Source organism: Furipterus horrens, unplaced genomic scaffold, assembly GCF_987537825.1.
Source record: "Furipterus horrens unplaced genomic scaffold, mFurHor1.1.pri manual_scaffold_3, whole genome shotgun sequence".
NCBI classification, from domain to species: Eukaryota; Metazoa; Chordata; class Mammalia; order Chiroptera; family Furipteridae; genus Furipterus; species Furipterus horrens.
The window spans coordinates 34,683,878-34,699,410 of NW_028327173.1; the positions used below are offsets into that span (position 1 = coordinate 34,683,878).

The window sequence follows — 15,533 nt, forward strand, 5'->3', positions numbered from 1 at the left end:
TATCTGTATACAGCTTTTTGTGTGAACATAAATTTTACTATTACTTTCATTTTACTTATGTGAATACTTAGGAGTGTGATTGTTGGGTTATATACTATGTATATATTTAACTCCATAAGAAAGTGCCAAATTATTTTCCAAAGTGGATGTGCTATCATTTGAGATTCTGATCATTAATGTACGAGTTCTTCATGTATGAGTTGCTCTTCACCTTTGCCAGTTCTTGGTATTACCCTTTTCTTTTAAAAAGCCATTCTAATTGATATGTATATTGTGGTTTTAATTTGCATGTCTCTAATGACTAATAATGTAGAACATCTTTTCATGAGTTTATTTGCTCTTGTGTATATCTTCTTTGAAAGTGTCTGTCAAATAATTTGCCCATTTTTAAACTTGGGTTATTTGTTTTGTTATTTAATTTTGAGAGTTCGTTATATATTCTGAACATTAGATATATGATTATCTCTCAGTCTGTGGCTTGTTCTTCCAATTTCTTAACACTGTCTTTTGAATGAAAGTTCTTAATTCTGATGAAGTCTAATTTAGTTATTTACTATTTATGGATGTACTTTTCATGTCAGATATAAGAAATTTTTGCTTAACTCAAGATTATAAGAATTTCCTCCTATGTTTTTTTCTAGAATTTTTAATAGCTTTAGGTTTTATATTTAGGTCTATAATCCATTTTGAGTTGACTTTTTGCATCTGATGCAAATATGAATTTAAAGTTTCTTTCATATACTTTTTTTCTTTTTGGTATATGGATATGCAATAATTGCAGCATAAATTGTTGAAAAGACTTTCCCTTCTCCATTGAATTGGCTTTCCATCTTTGTTGAAAATCAATTTGACTATGTGCAGGTCTATTTCTGGACTATTTGTTTTGTTTCATTGATCCACAGGGGTCTATCTTTTTGCTAAATCCTACACTGTCTTGATTATATTAAGTCTTGAACTCTGGTAGTGTTAAGTGCTCCAACTTTGTTTTCCTTTCACAACTGTTTTGGCTATTCCAGTTTTTTCGCATTTAAAAAAACCCTCAAGGATATATTCATTGATGAGAGAGAGAGAGAGAGAGAGAGAGAGAGAGAGAGAGAGAGAGAGAGAGAGAGAGAGAGAGAGAGAAAGAGAGAGAGAGAGAGAGAGAGAGAGAGAAGGAAGGAAGAAGGAAGGAAGGAAGGAAGGAAGGAAGGAAGGAAGGAAGGAAGGAAGGAAGGAAGAAAGAAACATTGATCAGCTGCTTCTCCTACTCTTATGTACCCTGCACCCTGACCAGGGATCAAACATGCAACCCAGGTATGTGTCCTAACCAGGGACTGAACCTGCAACCTTTTGGTGTATGGGACAATACTCCACACTTCAACCAACTGAGCCACCTGGCCAGGGCTTATTGCTTTTTCATATAAATTTTAGAATTACTTTGTCAGGTCCCCTGCAAAAAATCTGAAAAGATTTTAGCTTTTATTTTGAGCTATGAAGCCATTGTTGGTTTTGGAAGTGCCATGATGTACCAATTACTTCTGAGCCCCTGTCATGTGACTGGGCCCAGGACCACATCTAGAGAAAAACCAGACTCAGGGGCCCCTGGCAGTGGTGAAGGGGCATCTGTCTACGAACCCACAGGGAGGTAACTGCACAAGTACAAAGTTCAGAGCCCAGGCCTGGGCACCAACCTTGGACATGATGGTTCAGCTAGTTTCCTAACTGAGGCCCCGACACAGAGACCCTGCAGTCCTGATCACATTAGCATATTCAAGTGGGAATCAACATTTCTCCAGGCCAGCAGAGCTACTTGACAGGTTTTATGTCTGTGCTCCAGCCCGTCAGCACAATGTGCAGTGGAGTCGGCTTCCAGTACTGCAGCGGGTCCACACGTTTGTACCAGGCATGTGTTGGCGGTTTGTAAGGTGCATGCCAAATGTGTGGTCATTTTTTCTCTAGAGCTTTGTAATATACATTTTATAACTGGAAACATTTTTATACAACACTCCAATAAACATTTTGCTTTAAAAAAGTAAAAAATAAATAAAAAGGGCCCTGGCGGTGTGGCTCAGGTTGCTGCTTTGATTCCTGATCAGGGCATATGCCTGGGTTGTGGGCTCTGTCCCTGGCTCAGGGGAGAGTACGAGAGGCAACAGATTGATGTTTCTCTCTTGCATTGATGTTTCTCTCCCTTTCTTTCTCCCTCCTTTCCCCTCTCTCGAAAATAGGTAAATAAAATATTTTTAAAAAATAAAAAGCAATCAAAAGATTTACTGAAAGACATAGGAAAGGCAAAAGTGAAGGCATGGAGTCAAGCTGGGAGGCTACCGAAGTAATTCAGGTTAACAGATAATGGTTGCGTAGATGAGGGAGGTGGTAGAGAAGTTAGAAGCATTCGACATTCGCACATTTTTGAAGGTAGAATCAACAGTATATGCTTATAAAAAGTGAATATGAAAGAGAACTCAAGAATGATTCCAAGGTTTTGGCTTGAACAACTGGAAAGTTTTTCTGTTTATTAAGATAGGGAACAGTGCAGAAGGAGAAGACATGTTAAGTTTGCGATGTCTGTTAGACACCTAAGTGGAGATGATAGGCTAGCAATTCAAATCTGGAAATCAGGGGAAGGGAGGAGCTGGACATATCAATTTGAAATTCAAATGTGTCGACAGTATTTAACCCTTTGAGTGCCAACATCACTGTGAGCGATGCTGACAAATTTCCCAAAAGTGACAGCCTCAGTCCCAGCGACTCTTTTTTCGATGGCTATAAATATAAATAACAATGGAATAATTCGTATTTTATGTTTTGTTCTCTTTTTTTGTACTGCAGGTTATATAGCGATAAAACTTTTTCTCATGTTGATCCAAATTTCGAATTTTTATACTTGTTCAAATACTGACATATTAATTCTGTTATAATTTTTACTTACATTTTAAATGGTCCTTTTAATTTCATTTATCTTTGCAATAATCATCGAAACTATGCAGTGTGCATGATAAGGAAGCTTCTGCTAATGGACATTTTCACTGCTTCACAGTATATAGCGTTAGCATTTTGTTTATAAACTGTTTTTCACTGTTTATATCTATTGATATATGTCTCTAGTGTGAATGTGGTCTGTGTTCATTTTTTTGTACGTTATGAAGTTTTTTTTTTTCAAAAATTTATGCATTATTTGGCATACTTCTTGCTCGTTATCCATGTTGCTATGTGTTTTTTCAAATTATAATCATAGGTTTTATATTATGCCATATATTATACTTCAAAAGCCATATTGAAATTATTTTTTCTAAAATAATTATTATAATAAAATAATTTTAATGCAATATATTTTGTGCTAAATTGCATCAAAGAACACTGCTTACAAAAGAAGAGTGTCTTTACTATATGTCATGAAATTTTCAGCAAATTATTATGAATAATAATGTTTTTATAGACATTTTTCATAAACTCTGCATTTCTCAGCAAAATAGCCTGGCATTTCTCACATGAATTTTAGCAATTATGCATGGCACTCAAAGGGTTAAAGTCATAATAACAGGTAAAATCACCAAAGGAGTAGAATGGATCCTACATGGGAACAGTTGGTCTGACCCAATTCGGCAGCCATTCTCTGTTCCTGGCAACCAATCATCCTTCTAGAGCAGTGGTTCTCAACCTTCCTAATGCCGTGACCCTTTAATACAGGTCCTCATGTTGTGGGGACCCCCAACCATAACTAAAGCATAGTGATTAATCACAAAAACAATATGTAATTATATATGTGTTTTCCAATGGTCTTAGGCGACCCCTGTGAAAGGGTCATTTGACCCCCAAAGGGGTCGCGACCCACAGGTTGAGAACCGCTGTTCTAGAGAGTATGACTAGCTGACTGAAAATACAGTGTCACTGCTGGAGAAAGCAGGCAAGTGATCATATTTCTTTTTTAAAAAAAAGGTTTAATTAATTTACTTTTAAAGAGAGAGGAAGGGAGGGAGAAAAAGAGAGAGAAAAATATTAATGTGTGGGGTTGCCTCTCGCAAACCCCCAACCAGGGATGGGGTGCAGGCCCACAACCCAGACATGTGCCCTGACTGGGAATCAAACCAGCAACCCTTTGGTTTGCAGGCTTGCACTCAGTTCACTGAACCACACCAGCCAGGGCTGGCCATATTTCTTAAACCACAATTCAGACATATAACCTTTGGGCTGCTCCTGGACATGAGAAACAGTCTGTAGGTTGTGATTTGGATACCGAGAAACTAGAATTTCTAGTCTATTGTATTGGTTCATGAAGGCAACAGGATACTTCAAATTGGAAGTATCTAAACATTGTGGATATATAGTCTCTATAATCATAATGAGGTGTATTTATGTATTGGCAGCTGTTAAGTTGTATGTATATTAAGTTGTTGTAGAGATTCAGTAAGATAAGGTCTGTAAAGTACTTAGCACAGAGTTTAGCACATATTAATGCACAATAGATAGTGATAATGATGACAGCAGGGAGGATTATCCCATGGCCCAGTGTAATGGTATTATTTTTATGTGCCAAGAAGCACATAAAATAAAATAAAGACACAAGCTATAAAGACTAATTTTACTTTAATAACCTATTCAAAGTAATTCTTGGGATAACAGGAAGAATACCAGATAGGAGCTCTGGTTCTGCTTTTACCAGGCTAAGGGTAGGTAAGAATTTTAAAATAGGCTTTTAAATCCTGTTATGATCTTACTTTCTTCATTCTTATAATGGTAATGATACTACTTTCCCTGACCATTTTGTAGAAGATTAAATCAGAAAAGTGAAGGGAAGTACTGAGGCTTTGAATTCTGTGCTCTTCTGTTCTCATTTAACGGTCTTTAATAATATCTAACATTTTCTAATTGAGGAGGCACCAAAATGTAAAAGGAAACAACTCTGGGTAGAGAGGCAAAAATGTAACATTTTTCATTTCTGTTTGAGGGAACTACCAGCAGAGGCAATAGCTTTGTGCCCATTCTTTCTCACCCATGACTTTCTAAAACTTGGCCCTGTTAGTCTTAGCTCTAATTATTAGACTGTTCTAAATTTGTCTATACTACTGTTCCCTGAGGAAGCCCTGAGCCTTTCTCCCTCTGTTCATTATTACCCAGCCCATGCCCTCCCCTACCCTCTCCTATCCATCTAAAATGCTCTTCTACATTCATCTTTAACCATCAAAATTTCACCAATCCTCCAAAGCCTCTTCCTTTGTGAAGTCTTTCTTGTTGCCTTGCTAGGCAGAGATCATCTTCCTCCAAATATCTTTAGCACTTTTTGCTATTTGAAGAGTTTTCATAACATGTCTTTTCCTGTAGTTATTTTGTATTCCTCTATCCTTCTGTACTAGACAGTGAGCTCCTTAATGGCAGGACCTATATCTCACACTTACAATGTAGTTTTCATAGCACCTGACTTAGTATTTTGCACACAGAAGATTAACAATTATTTGCTGAATAAGGACATTAAAAGACCCGGGAGTCAAAAAGCTTAGCTGAAACCTTCTCTACTTATCAAAAACTCAGTGGCAAAAAAACAAAACAAACAAACAAACAAAAACTCAGGAAAGAATTCTTAAAGGTTATGTAGTTCATACATTTCTCTAGTTACTATGAAATCCATCTTTTAAACTGGACTATCAGAAAATTGTGTTATTGGGCCTTTGCAGAGATGTTTTAATAAATTGTGCTTTGGCCTTATGAGTTTGAACTACATAAAGTTATAAGAAGCTTTTATAATGTGATTTCCTATGGCTATTACGGGTATTGGATATAGTTGGAGATAGTATTCACCATATTGCATAGCTGCTTCTTCACACGAAACCACAGGAGACATTGCTCTAAGGTCTTACTTGAATAATCAGGGCACCTCCTGAGGAACTGGCCTTTATCTGATGCTACAGACAGAATGAAACTTGTAAACAATCATATTTTCCTGTTTTAGCCCAAGAAAACAACAGAACCAATCCTGTGGTTCATCTTGAACAAATGCAGAGAACCCTATCATATGCATTTGGTGCCTGTGCTAGATTATCTATTGTCAAGATGTTAATCTTACCTTTGACTTTATCTTCCTTTATTTTCCCTGATTACTGTATATTTTCTTTCTTTTTTAATTCATCTGAATTGCAAATATTTATGTAAGTTACTTGAAACTCATTTTAGGAAGAATAAGTACATAGATTAGTAAAACAGGAGAGATTTTTGTTGTCATTTCTTTGTTTTTCCTTCAGAAGAGTCTTAAAGCCTTTCTCATTATCATGGCCAAGGACCAGATCAAAATGCTTTCCTAGATTTTATTGATTTCACTCTAACAGTTACCACACAGCAAAATGAGGCCAAATGCTAAGGAATTTCCCTGTAACCAAGGTGACCTGATAGTTCAATACTTCATTTTTCTACAGGATTTTGAAATACTAGAGATAATCATAATAATAAAACCATTCTTGTTCCTAATGCAATTATATGGGTTAGTATTTCTGGTTAGAAGGAAAGGCATTGTTACTGTGAAAAGTCAGGTGACCTGCCTTCTAGCCTGGATGTGTCCAACCAGTTTGGCAACCATAGGCATACTGCATAATCTCTCTGGGTCTCAGTTTCTTCAGAGGTTACACAATACCAGCTCTTCCCAAAGAGCCATTTGTTATACACTACTGTGTGAAACATGTTAATCAGTGCTCCATGAAAAACAGGGTCAAGTAAATTTGGATAAGCCTGAATTAAAATAAATATAAAATAAATAGTTTCTTAATGGTGGTGTTTATAAGAGTGTTTAATTGTAACTTTCTGGGGGAGACAGATAAAGTACATAACACTACCTAAACTCGTTTGTTTTTGGGAACACCTCAATGGACAAGTGCAAATAATGACTAATTGCAAAATATGACTTGTTCTGAGAGACCCAAGATGGCAGAGGAGTTAAGTGGAAGCTACACTAACTTCTTCCCAGGACCACTCTGGAATTACAACTAAATTGGAGAGAAATCATACTGAATAACCAACTGAACACTAGCTGGAGAGAAGCCTATAACCAAGGACAGACAGAAGAAACCACTTCACCACAATGTGACTGGTAGAGAGAGCAGAGGAAGAGTGAGAGGTCTGGCTGGGCTCCCATGGGCAACAGCAGAAGTATCAGAGGAATAGTTCAGCAGTGGTGGTGGAGGTTCCCCCTGAGAAGTGTGAGGTCTAAAATCAATCTGGGGTACCTAGCTTACAGCACCAGAGCCAGGTAAGTAACCCAGATAACATCCAGCTGTGAAAAGAAGTGGGGTTTCTGTCTACCAGGGAGATGGCTGACAACTCAGAGAGCCTCTCAAAGGGCCAACGCACAAAATTTCATTTGCAGTCACTTATCCTTGGCTCTGGCAGTGGGAGGGTAGAGTGGACTACAGATGCATGAGCAGAGTCTGGGGCTGGTGGCTCTGGGAAGAGAACTGAAGGAACAGCCACCAGGATCCCTGTGCTGAGTCATCCCCCATACCACAGAGGCTGTCTTTCTCAGGCAAAGCACTCCCCTCCAAGTGGCATCAGCCTGAGGTGAAGCAATAGCCCCATCACAGAAATTACTCTGTCCCACCCTGTGGAGTTTAACCCAGGCTGCGGAGTACAGTTTGAGGCTATATCACTGCTTAGGTTTAATAGCTAAGGAAGATCTCTGCGAGCTGAGACTACCTGACCCTGTCCTGGGCCCAGTGCAGTTATAAGCCGGCCTTGGTGTGCAGCCTGGTTCTTTCTGCCTGGCAGAGGAGCCACATGCTGTGGATTGCTATGAGCTCCAGATAGGTTGCCCAGAGCCAGTGACAAGCAGCACCTGACAAAGGCCTATGGGAGAGTCTTTGCAGATCTACCTCATACATAGAAACAAATACAGAAGCAGCCAAAATGGGAAGACAAAGAAACAGGCTCCAAATGAAAATGAAAGAATAAGAGAATTCTCCATAAGAAGAACTAGACGAAATTGAGGCAAGCAATTTATTAGATAGAGAGTTTAGAGTAATGATTATAAGGATATTCAACAGCATGAAAAAATACATAGAAACCATTTAAAAAAGTCAGAAACAAAGAATGTAATATCTGAAATAAATAATGCACTGCAAGGAATAGACAATAGGTTAAAAGAAGCAGAGGACTGAATCAGTGATTTGGAAGACAAGATAGAAAAAAAAATCACCCAAGCAGAGCAGCAAAAAGAAAAAAAGAATTAAAAAAAGGGAACTTAAGAAACATTTTGGATAACACAAAACGTAACAACAACCACATCATGGGATACCAGAAGAAGAGAATGAGCAAGGGATTGAGAACCTATTTGAAGAAATAATACCGAAAACTTTCCTAATCTGGTGAAGTAAAGAGATACACCAAGTCCAGGAAGCTCAGAGTCCCAAACAAGTTGGACCCAAAGAGACCTACATCAAGACACATCATAATTAAAATGGCAAGTCTTAAGGACAAGGAGAGAATCCTAAAAGCCACAAGAGAAAAACAGGTAGTTACATACAAGGGCACACCAATTAGACTGTCATCTAATTTCTCAGCAGAAACATTTCGGGACAGAAGCAAGTGGCGTGAAATATTCAAGGTGATGAAAAGCAAGGACCTACAACCAAGGCTACTTTACCCAACAAGGCTATCATTTAAAATTGAAGGAGAAATAAGGAGCTTCTCAGACAAGAAAAAGGTACAGGAGTTTGTTATCACAAAGCCAGCACTGCAACAAATGTTAAAGGGCTTACTTTAAGAAGAAGAAAAGAAAAGAAAAAAAAAGAGGGAAAATAATCTAATAATTAAACGGCACTAAATACTTATCTATCAATAATCACCTTACATGTAAATGGCTTAAATGCTCCAACCAGAAGCCATAGGGTAGCTGAATAGATAAGAACACAAGACCCATATAAATGATGCCTCCAAGAGACCCACCTCAGATCAAAAGATACACATAGACTAAAAATAAAGGGATGGAAAAAGATATTTCATGGAAATGGAAAGGAAAAAAAATGGGATAGCAATACCTACATCCAACAAATAGACTTTAAAACCAAGGCTATTCTAAGAGACAAAGAAAGACACTATATAATGATAAAGGGAACAATCCAATGAGAGGATATAGCCCTAGTAAACATTTACACATCCAACACAGGAGCACCTAAATGTGTAAAGCAAATCTTGATGGACATAAAGGGAGAGAGTGACAGAGATACAGTCATAGTTGGGGATTTTAACACCCCACTGACTTCAATGGAGAGATCTTCCAGATAGAAAATTCAATAAGGAGACAGTGGCCTTAAACTACACACTAGATCAAGTGGATTTAATTGATATTCAGAAGATTTCACCCCAAAGCAACAGAATATACATACTTTTCAAGTGCACATGAAATGTTTTCTAGGATAGACCACATGTTAAGACATAACATGCAGAGACATAACAAGTCTCAATAAATTTAAGAAGACCGAAATAATATCAAGCATCTTCTCTGATCACAATACTATGAAACTAGAAACCAATCACAAGAAGAACATCAAAAAATGCACAAAGACATGGAAGCTAAATAATATGATACTAAACAATGAATGGGCCAACAATGAGATCAAGGAAGAAATCAAAAGCTACCCTGAAACAAAAGAAAATGAGAACATAACAATCCAAAATCTGAGTGACACAGGGAAAGCAATCCTAAGAGGGAAATTCATAGCATTACAGGTCTATCTCAAAAAAACAAGAAAAAGCTCAAATAAATACTCTAACTTTATACTTAAAAGAACTTGAAAAGGAACAACAAACAAAGCCCTAAGTGAGTAGAAGGAAGGAAATAATAAAAATCAGAGCAGAAATAAATGAAATAGTCAAAAAATGATATAAAGGATCAATGGATCCAAGAGCTAGTTCTTTTAAAAGATAAATAAGATTGATAAGCCTTTAACCAGACTCATCAAGAAAAAGAGAGGGCTCAAATAAATAAAATCAGAAATGAAAGAGGAGAAATAACAACTGACACTAAAGAAATACAAAGGATTTTAAGAAGATATTATGAACAACTATATGCCAATAAACTGGGCAACTTGGACAAAATGGGTAAGTTCCTAGAAACACAAATCTTCCAAAACTAAATCAGGAAGAATCAGAGAATCTGAAAAGACAGATTACACCAAGTGAAATTAAAGCAGTAATCAAAAGACCCCAACAAACAAAAGCACTGGACCAGATGGCTTCACAGGTGAATTACCAACACATTCTGAGAACTAATACCTTCCCTTCTCTAACTATTTCAAAAAACTCAAGAGGAGAGTAGGCTCCCAAACTCATTTCATGAGGCCAGCATTATCCTAATTACAAAACCAGATAAATACACCACAAAGAAAGAAAATTATAGGCCAATATTCCTGATGAACATAGATGCTAAAATCTTCAAAAAAAATAGTAGCAAACCGAGGAGACTTCCGGCCAAGATGGAGGCTTAGACGGATGCGCTAGGTCTCCCTCTACAACTAGAGAGGAATACAACTACTTCAAAACAAAGGATAACTAGAAATTCCAGAAAATAAAACTACACGGAAGCCCAACATATGAAGTTATAAACCAGCGGCGCTCTTTGGGCAGGTAGGACGAGAGAAAGGGGGCGGAGCTGTTTGCGGTCGCACCTGGGACAGCGGCGGGGAGAACAACCCCGGCTGCAGTCGAACCCCCGGCAGGTCGTGACCCCAACGCTGGGGAAAGCAGCCACCACATCGCCTTGAACAGTGAGGCCCAGGGGGGTGGGAGGACGGATCCCGGTCTCCTAGCGGAATAACTGTGTGAATCCATCTTGGACCCCCGCCCCCAAAGAAAGCGCCACAGGGCTGCGAAATAGGTCGAGGACAGGCCCCGGTCGCTGGATTGTGACGCGTACACAGGCACTGCCCCCTACAGCCGGCCCAAGAAAACAAAACGCATCTGTCAAAATGAGGCAGACAACTATAGAAATCCCGGTGGCACAGCTCACCAGGCAACAGATGGAGAACCTGACAGATGAACAGATAAGAAACCTGTCAGATGATCAGTTCTGGGCCATTGTTATCAGGTGGCTTACAGAATTCACAAAAGATTTGGAAAAAGATGAGAAAGAAGCGAAAAACACTCATAACGAAAGGAACAAAACCACATACGAGACAGATGGTGAGGAAATAAAATCCAGAGTTCATTTCAACAAACCGGAATATGGAGAAGGAACAAGCAGTCAACCAATGCAGCGAGAGGAAATGGGAAGCAACGATGAGAGGATCAGAAACCTCTGGGACAGCTATAAAAGGCCCAACATAAGAATCATTGGTTTACCAGAGAGCGAGGAAGATGAACTAGAACTTGAAAAATTGAGTGAAAATATAATAAAGGAGAACTTCCCAGACTTGGGGAGGGAAATAGACTTACAGATCCAGGAAGCACAGAGAGTTCCAAAAAAACTGGACCCAGGGAGAACCACTCCAAGACACATTATAATCAAAATGTCAAAAATTAAAGATAAAGAGAGAATCTTAAAAGCAGCAAGAGAGAAGAAAAGAATTATGTACAAAGGGGTCCCAATTAGACTATCAGCTGACTTCTCAAGGGAGACCCTGCAGGCAAGAAGGGACTGGCAAGAAATATTCAAAGTAATGAAAATCCAAAACCTACAACCACGAATACTCTATCCAGCGAAATTGTCATTCAGAATAGAAGGACAGAGAAAGTGTTTCCAGGACAAAATAAAACTGAAAGAGTTCATTAGATCCAAACCACTGTTATATGAGATGTTAAAGGGACTGGTTTAGAAAAAGGAGGATCAAGACAATGAAATCTAAAATGAAAACTGCATCACAAGAAACAACAGAAGCTAGGGAATTGAAACAAAGGCAAACTAAACAGGCAACGAGACTGGAAAAAGAACTATAGTTACGGAGAACATATTGGGGGGAGGTCAACAGGGAGGGGGAATGGGGAGAGGGAGGGAGATGATATAGGCATTAAGGATCATGGTAGGAGGGAATGGAATAGACAGAGAGAGGTTGAGAAGAACTGTATGCACAACTAATGGACATGATCTAAAAGGGGGGGACAACTGGAGGGAGGGGGGCCACCGGGTGGAGGGGAGCAGAGGGAAGGGAAATTGGCACAAATGTAATATTATAATCAATAAAACACATTAAAAAAATAAAAATAAAAAAAAAATAGTAGCAAACCAAATATGGCAATGCATCACAAAGATCATACACCATGATCAAGTGGGATTTATTCCAGGAATGCAAGGTTGGTACATTTGCAAATCAATAAATGTGATGCACCACATAAACAAAATGAAGGATAAAAACCACGTGATCATTTCAATAGATGCAGAAAAAGCATTTGGTAAAATGCAGCACCCATTTATGACAGTTCTTTAACTAACAGAAAGGGATATTACAAAAACAATCCCATTAGCAATTGCTTCAAAAAGAATAGTAAAATACCTAGGAATAAAGCTAATCAAGAATGTAAAAGACCTGTACTTGAAGAATTATAAGACACTGAAGAAAGAAATTGAAGAAAATACAAATAAGTGGAAGCACATACCATGTTCATGGATAGGAAGAGTTAACATAATTAAAATGCCCATATTACCCAAAGCAATCTATAGATTCAATGCAATTCCTAGCAAGATTCCAATGATGTATTTCACAGAACTAGAAAAAACACTTCAAAAATTTATATGGAATCACAAATGGCCCTGTATAGCAACAGTGATCCTGAGAAAGAAGAACAAAGTCAGAGGAATCATGCTACCTATTATCAAATTATACTATAAAGTTACAGTAATCAGAACAGCATGGTACTGGCATAAAAAGACACATAGCTCTATGGAACATAAAGCCCAGATATAAACCTATACCTTTATAGTCAATTAATATTTGACAGAGGAAGCAAGCACATATAATGAGCTAAAGATAGTTTATTCAATACATGGTATTGGGAAAATTGAACAGATACATGCAGAAAAATGAAAGTAGACTACCTTCTTACACCACACACAAGAATAAATTCAAAATGGATTAGACTTAAATATTAGACCTGAAACCATAAAAATCGTAGAAGAAAACATAAGCAGCAAAATCTCAGACATTGCCTGTAGCAATTTTTATCAGATATATGTCCCCAGGCAAGGAAAACAAAAGAAGTAATAAACAAATGGGACCATATCAAACTAAAAAGTTTTTGCACAGCAAAGGGAAACATCAGCAAAATAAAAAGACAACCCACAGAATGAGAGAACATATTTGTCAATATCTAATAAGTGGTTAATATCCAAAATTTATGAAGAACTTACCAAACTCAACACCTAAAAAACAACCCAATTAAGAACAGGCAAAGGACCTGACAGACACTTCTTCAAAGAGGACATACAGATGGTCAATAGACATATGGGCAGATGCTCAATGTCACTAATCATCAGAGAAATGCAAATTAAAACCACAATGAGATATCATCTCACCCCAGTCAGAATGGCCATCATCAACAAATCAACAAACAAGTGCTGGCGAGGATGTGGAGAAACAGGAACCCTTTTGCACTGTTGGTGAGAACGCAGCCTGGTGCAGTCACTATGGAAAGCAGTATGGAATTACCTCAAAAAACTAAAAATGGATCTGTCTTCTGACTCAGCAATCCCACTTCTGGGAATATATCCAAAGGAACCCAAAACACTAATTTGAAAGACCATAAGCACCCTTATGTTCATTGCAGCATTATTTACAATCATCAAGATATGGAAGTAGCCCAAGTGGTTGTCAGTAGATGAGTGGATAAACAACTATGGGACATGTACACAATGAAATACTACTCAACTGTAAAGAAGAAGAATATTTTACCCTTTGTGACAGTATGGGAAGACCTGGAGAACATTATGCTAAGTGAATAGCCAGTCAGAGAAAAACAAATACTGTATGTGGGTAAAGTGAAGTCTGGGAAAATGCTGAAGCAACAATATTAGGAAAGGTTAAGGTCTATACTAAAATGAGTCTAGGAAAAGTGAAAAGAAGTAAGTTCTAAGAACTATTAACAGGCTCAGTATGAAATTCAGGGGAACAAACTAGCTTTTGAATAATTTTCTAAAAGTTATGCCCTACCTCCCGTTCCTCTTCTTGTTCTTTGCGAATCTGCTCCAAACGAAACTGTTCTGCCATCTCTCTCTCATGAGCTTCCCTCTGTTGATAAAAGAGAAAGGGAGTCAGCACTCAATAAACAGATTTACCTTAAAAAAAAAAAAAGCGCATTCCTAGCATGACCCAGAGGTACACGTGATAATGGAAGTATTTCTCTCTGGAACAAGAATAAAACTTGTGTGGCTCAGTGCTTGGGCCGCAAAGCAAAAGTTCGCTGGTTTGATTCCCAGTCAGGGCACATGCCTGGGTTGCTGATTCAGTCTCTGGTTGGGGTGTGTACAAGAGGTAACCAACTGATGTTTCTGTCTCACATTGATGTTTGTCTCTTTCTTTCTCCCTCCTGTACCCTCTCAAAAAATAAATAAATACAATCTTTAAAAAAAAACAATAAAGCATAGCTCTCTGTTCATGTTAGGTTCCTTTTCAAAAACTTAGGTAGCTCGGGTAGTTGTTGCGTTCATCAGAACCTTTCTCTGGTCTCCCTTTCTAGTGTTTTCTGCTACATTTCCTGTACATAAGTATCAAGCTCTATTCATGTTGGCCTCTACTGTGCAGCACCCCCTTGTTTTCTGGCCCCTTTCTGCTAGCATCTAATACTTTTTCTCTCCTACCCCTCTTTATCCAGTTCACATATACATTTCTTCTAAGAAAGCCTCCCTAGTCCATTCCCACTTCTTGGCTTTCCAAAAAGCTAAAAAAATCTTTCCACAGAACTCCTGTTCACTGAACTACTTGCTTCCCTTATGATATTTAGGATCCTTGCCTAAGTGTTAAAGCTATCTGTGTTCTTGATTTAATCTACCCTACATGACATTGTGAGCCTTCTTTTGAGGGTAGAAACTGTGGCTTATTCACTCTACCCTTCTTCAATGCCCAGTACAGTAGCAGGTGCTCAAAAACATTAAATAAGTCAGTGGTTCTCAACCCTGACTGCACATTAGAATTGCCTGCAAAGCTTTTTTCTTTCTCTTTATTTCATGTGTCTATTAACTATGGTCCACAGCATTTCTTCCTCTGAGATTTTGATATGAATGACCTAAGTCCAAGTTTTAAAAATTGGGATGTTTCTCTTTCTCCTAAAACTTCGTATATTCTTACATATCATTCTCATGTTAACCTGATATAGTAGGCAGTTAGACGGATATGAGCGAAGTAGGAATGAGAGGCCATATATAGAAGGTCAGCAGGGCAGAAAGCCCCAGGTGCCTAGCAACAGGATAAACTAGGACAATAAGTATTGTAGGGTGGGACCTCATCCCCAGTGTGTGACTTTTCCTCCCCTGGCGTATCGTTGGTCATGCAGTTTAGACCGCTGACCTTTTATATTGCTGGTCATGTAGTCTAGACCCTCCCCTGACCTTTCTTTTCTAGTATGTTTATAGTCCTGTAGTTGAC

General features: G+C 38.2%; 1 protein-coding gene across 1 annotated transcript in view; it reads right to left on the bottom strand.

Moving 5' to 3' along the window:
* FAF1 (Fas associated factor 1) overlaps positions 1-15,533 on the bottom strand; it is a 396,465-nt gene that overhangs the window by 47,003 nt on the left and 333,929 nt on the right. The window contains exon 17 of the mRNA XM_090269431.1: positions 14,103-14,180. Within this exon, the coding sequence (XP_090125557.1) occupies positions 14,103-14,180 (78 nt within the window). The remainder of the gene's footprint in view (positions 1-14,102; positions 14,181-15,533) is intronic.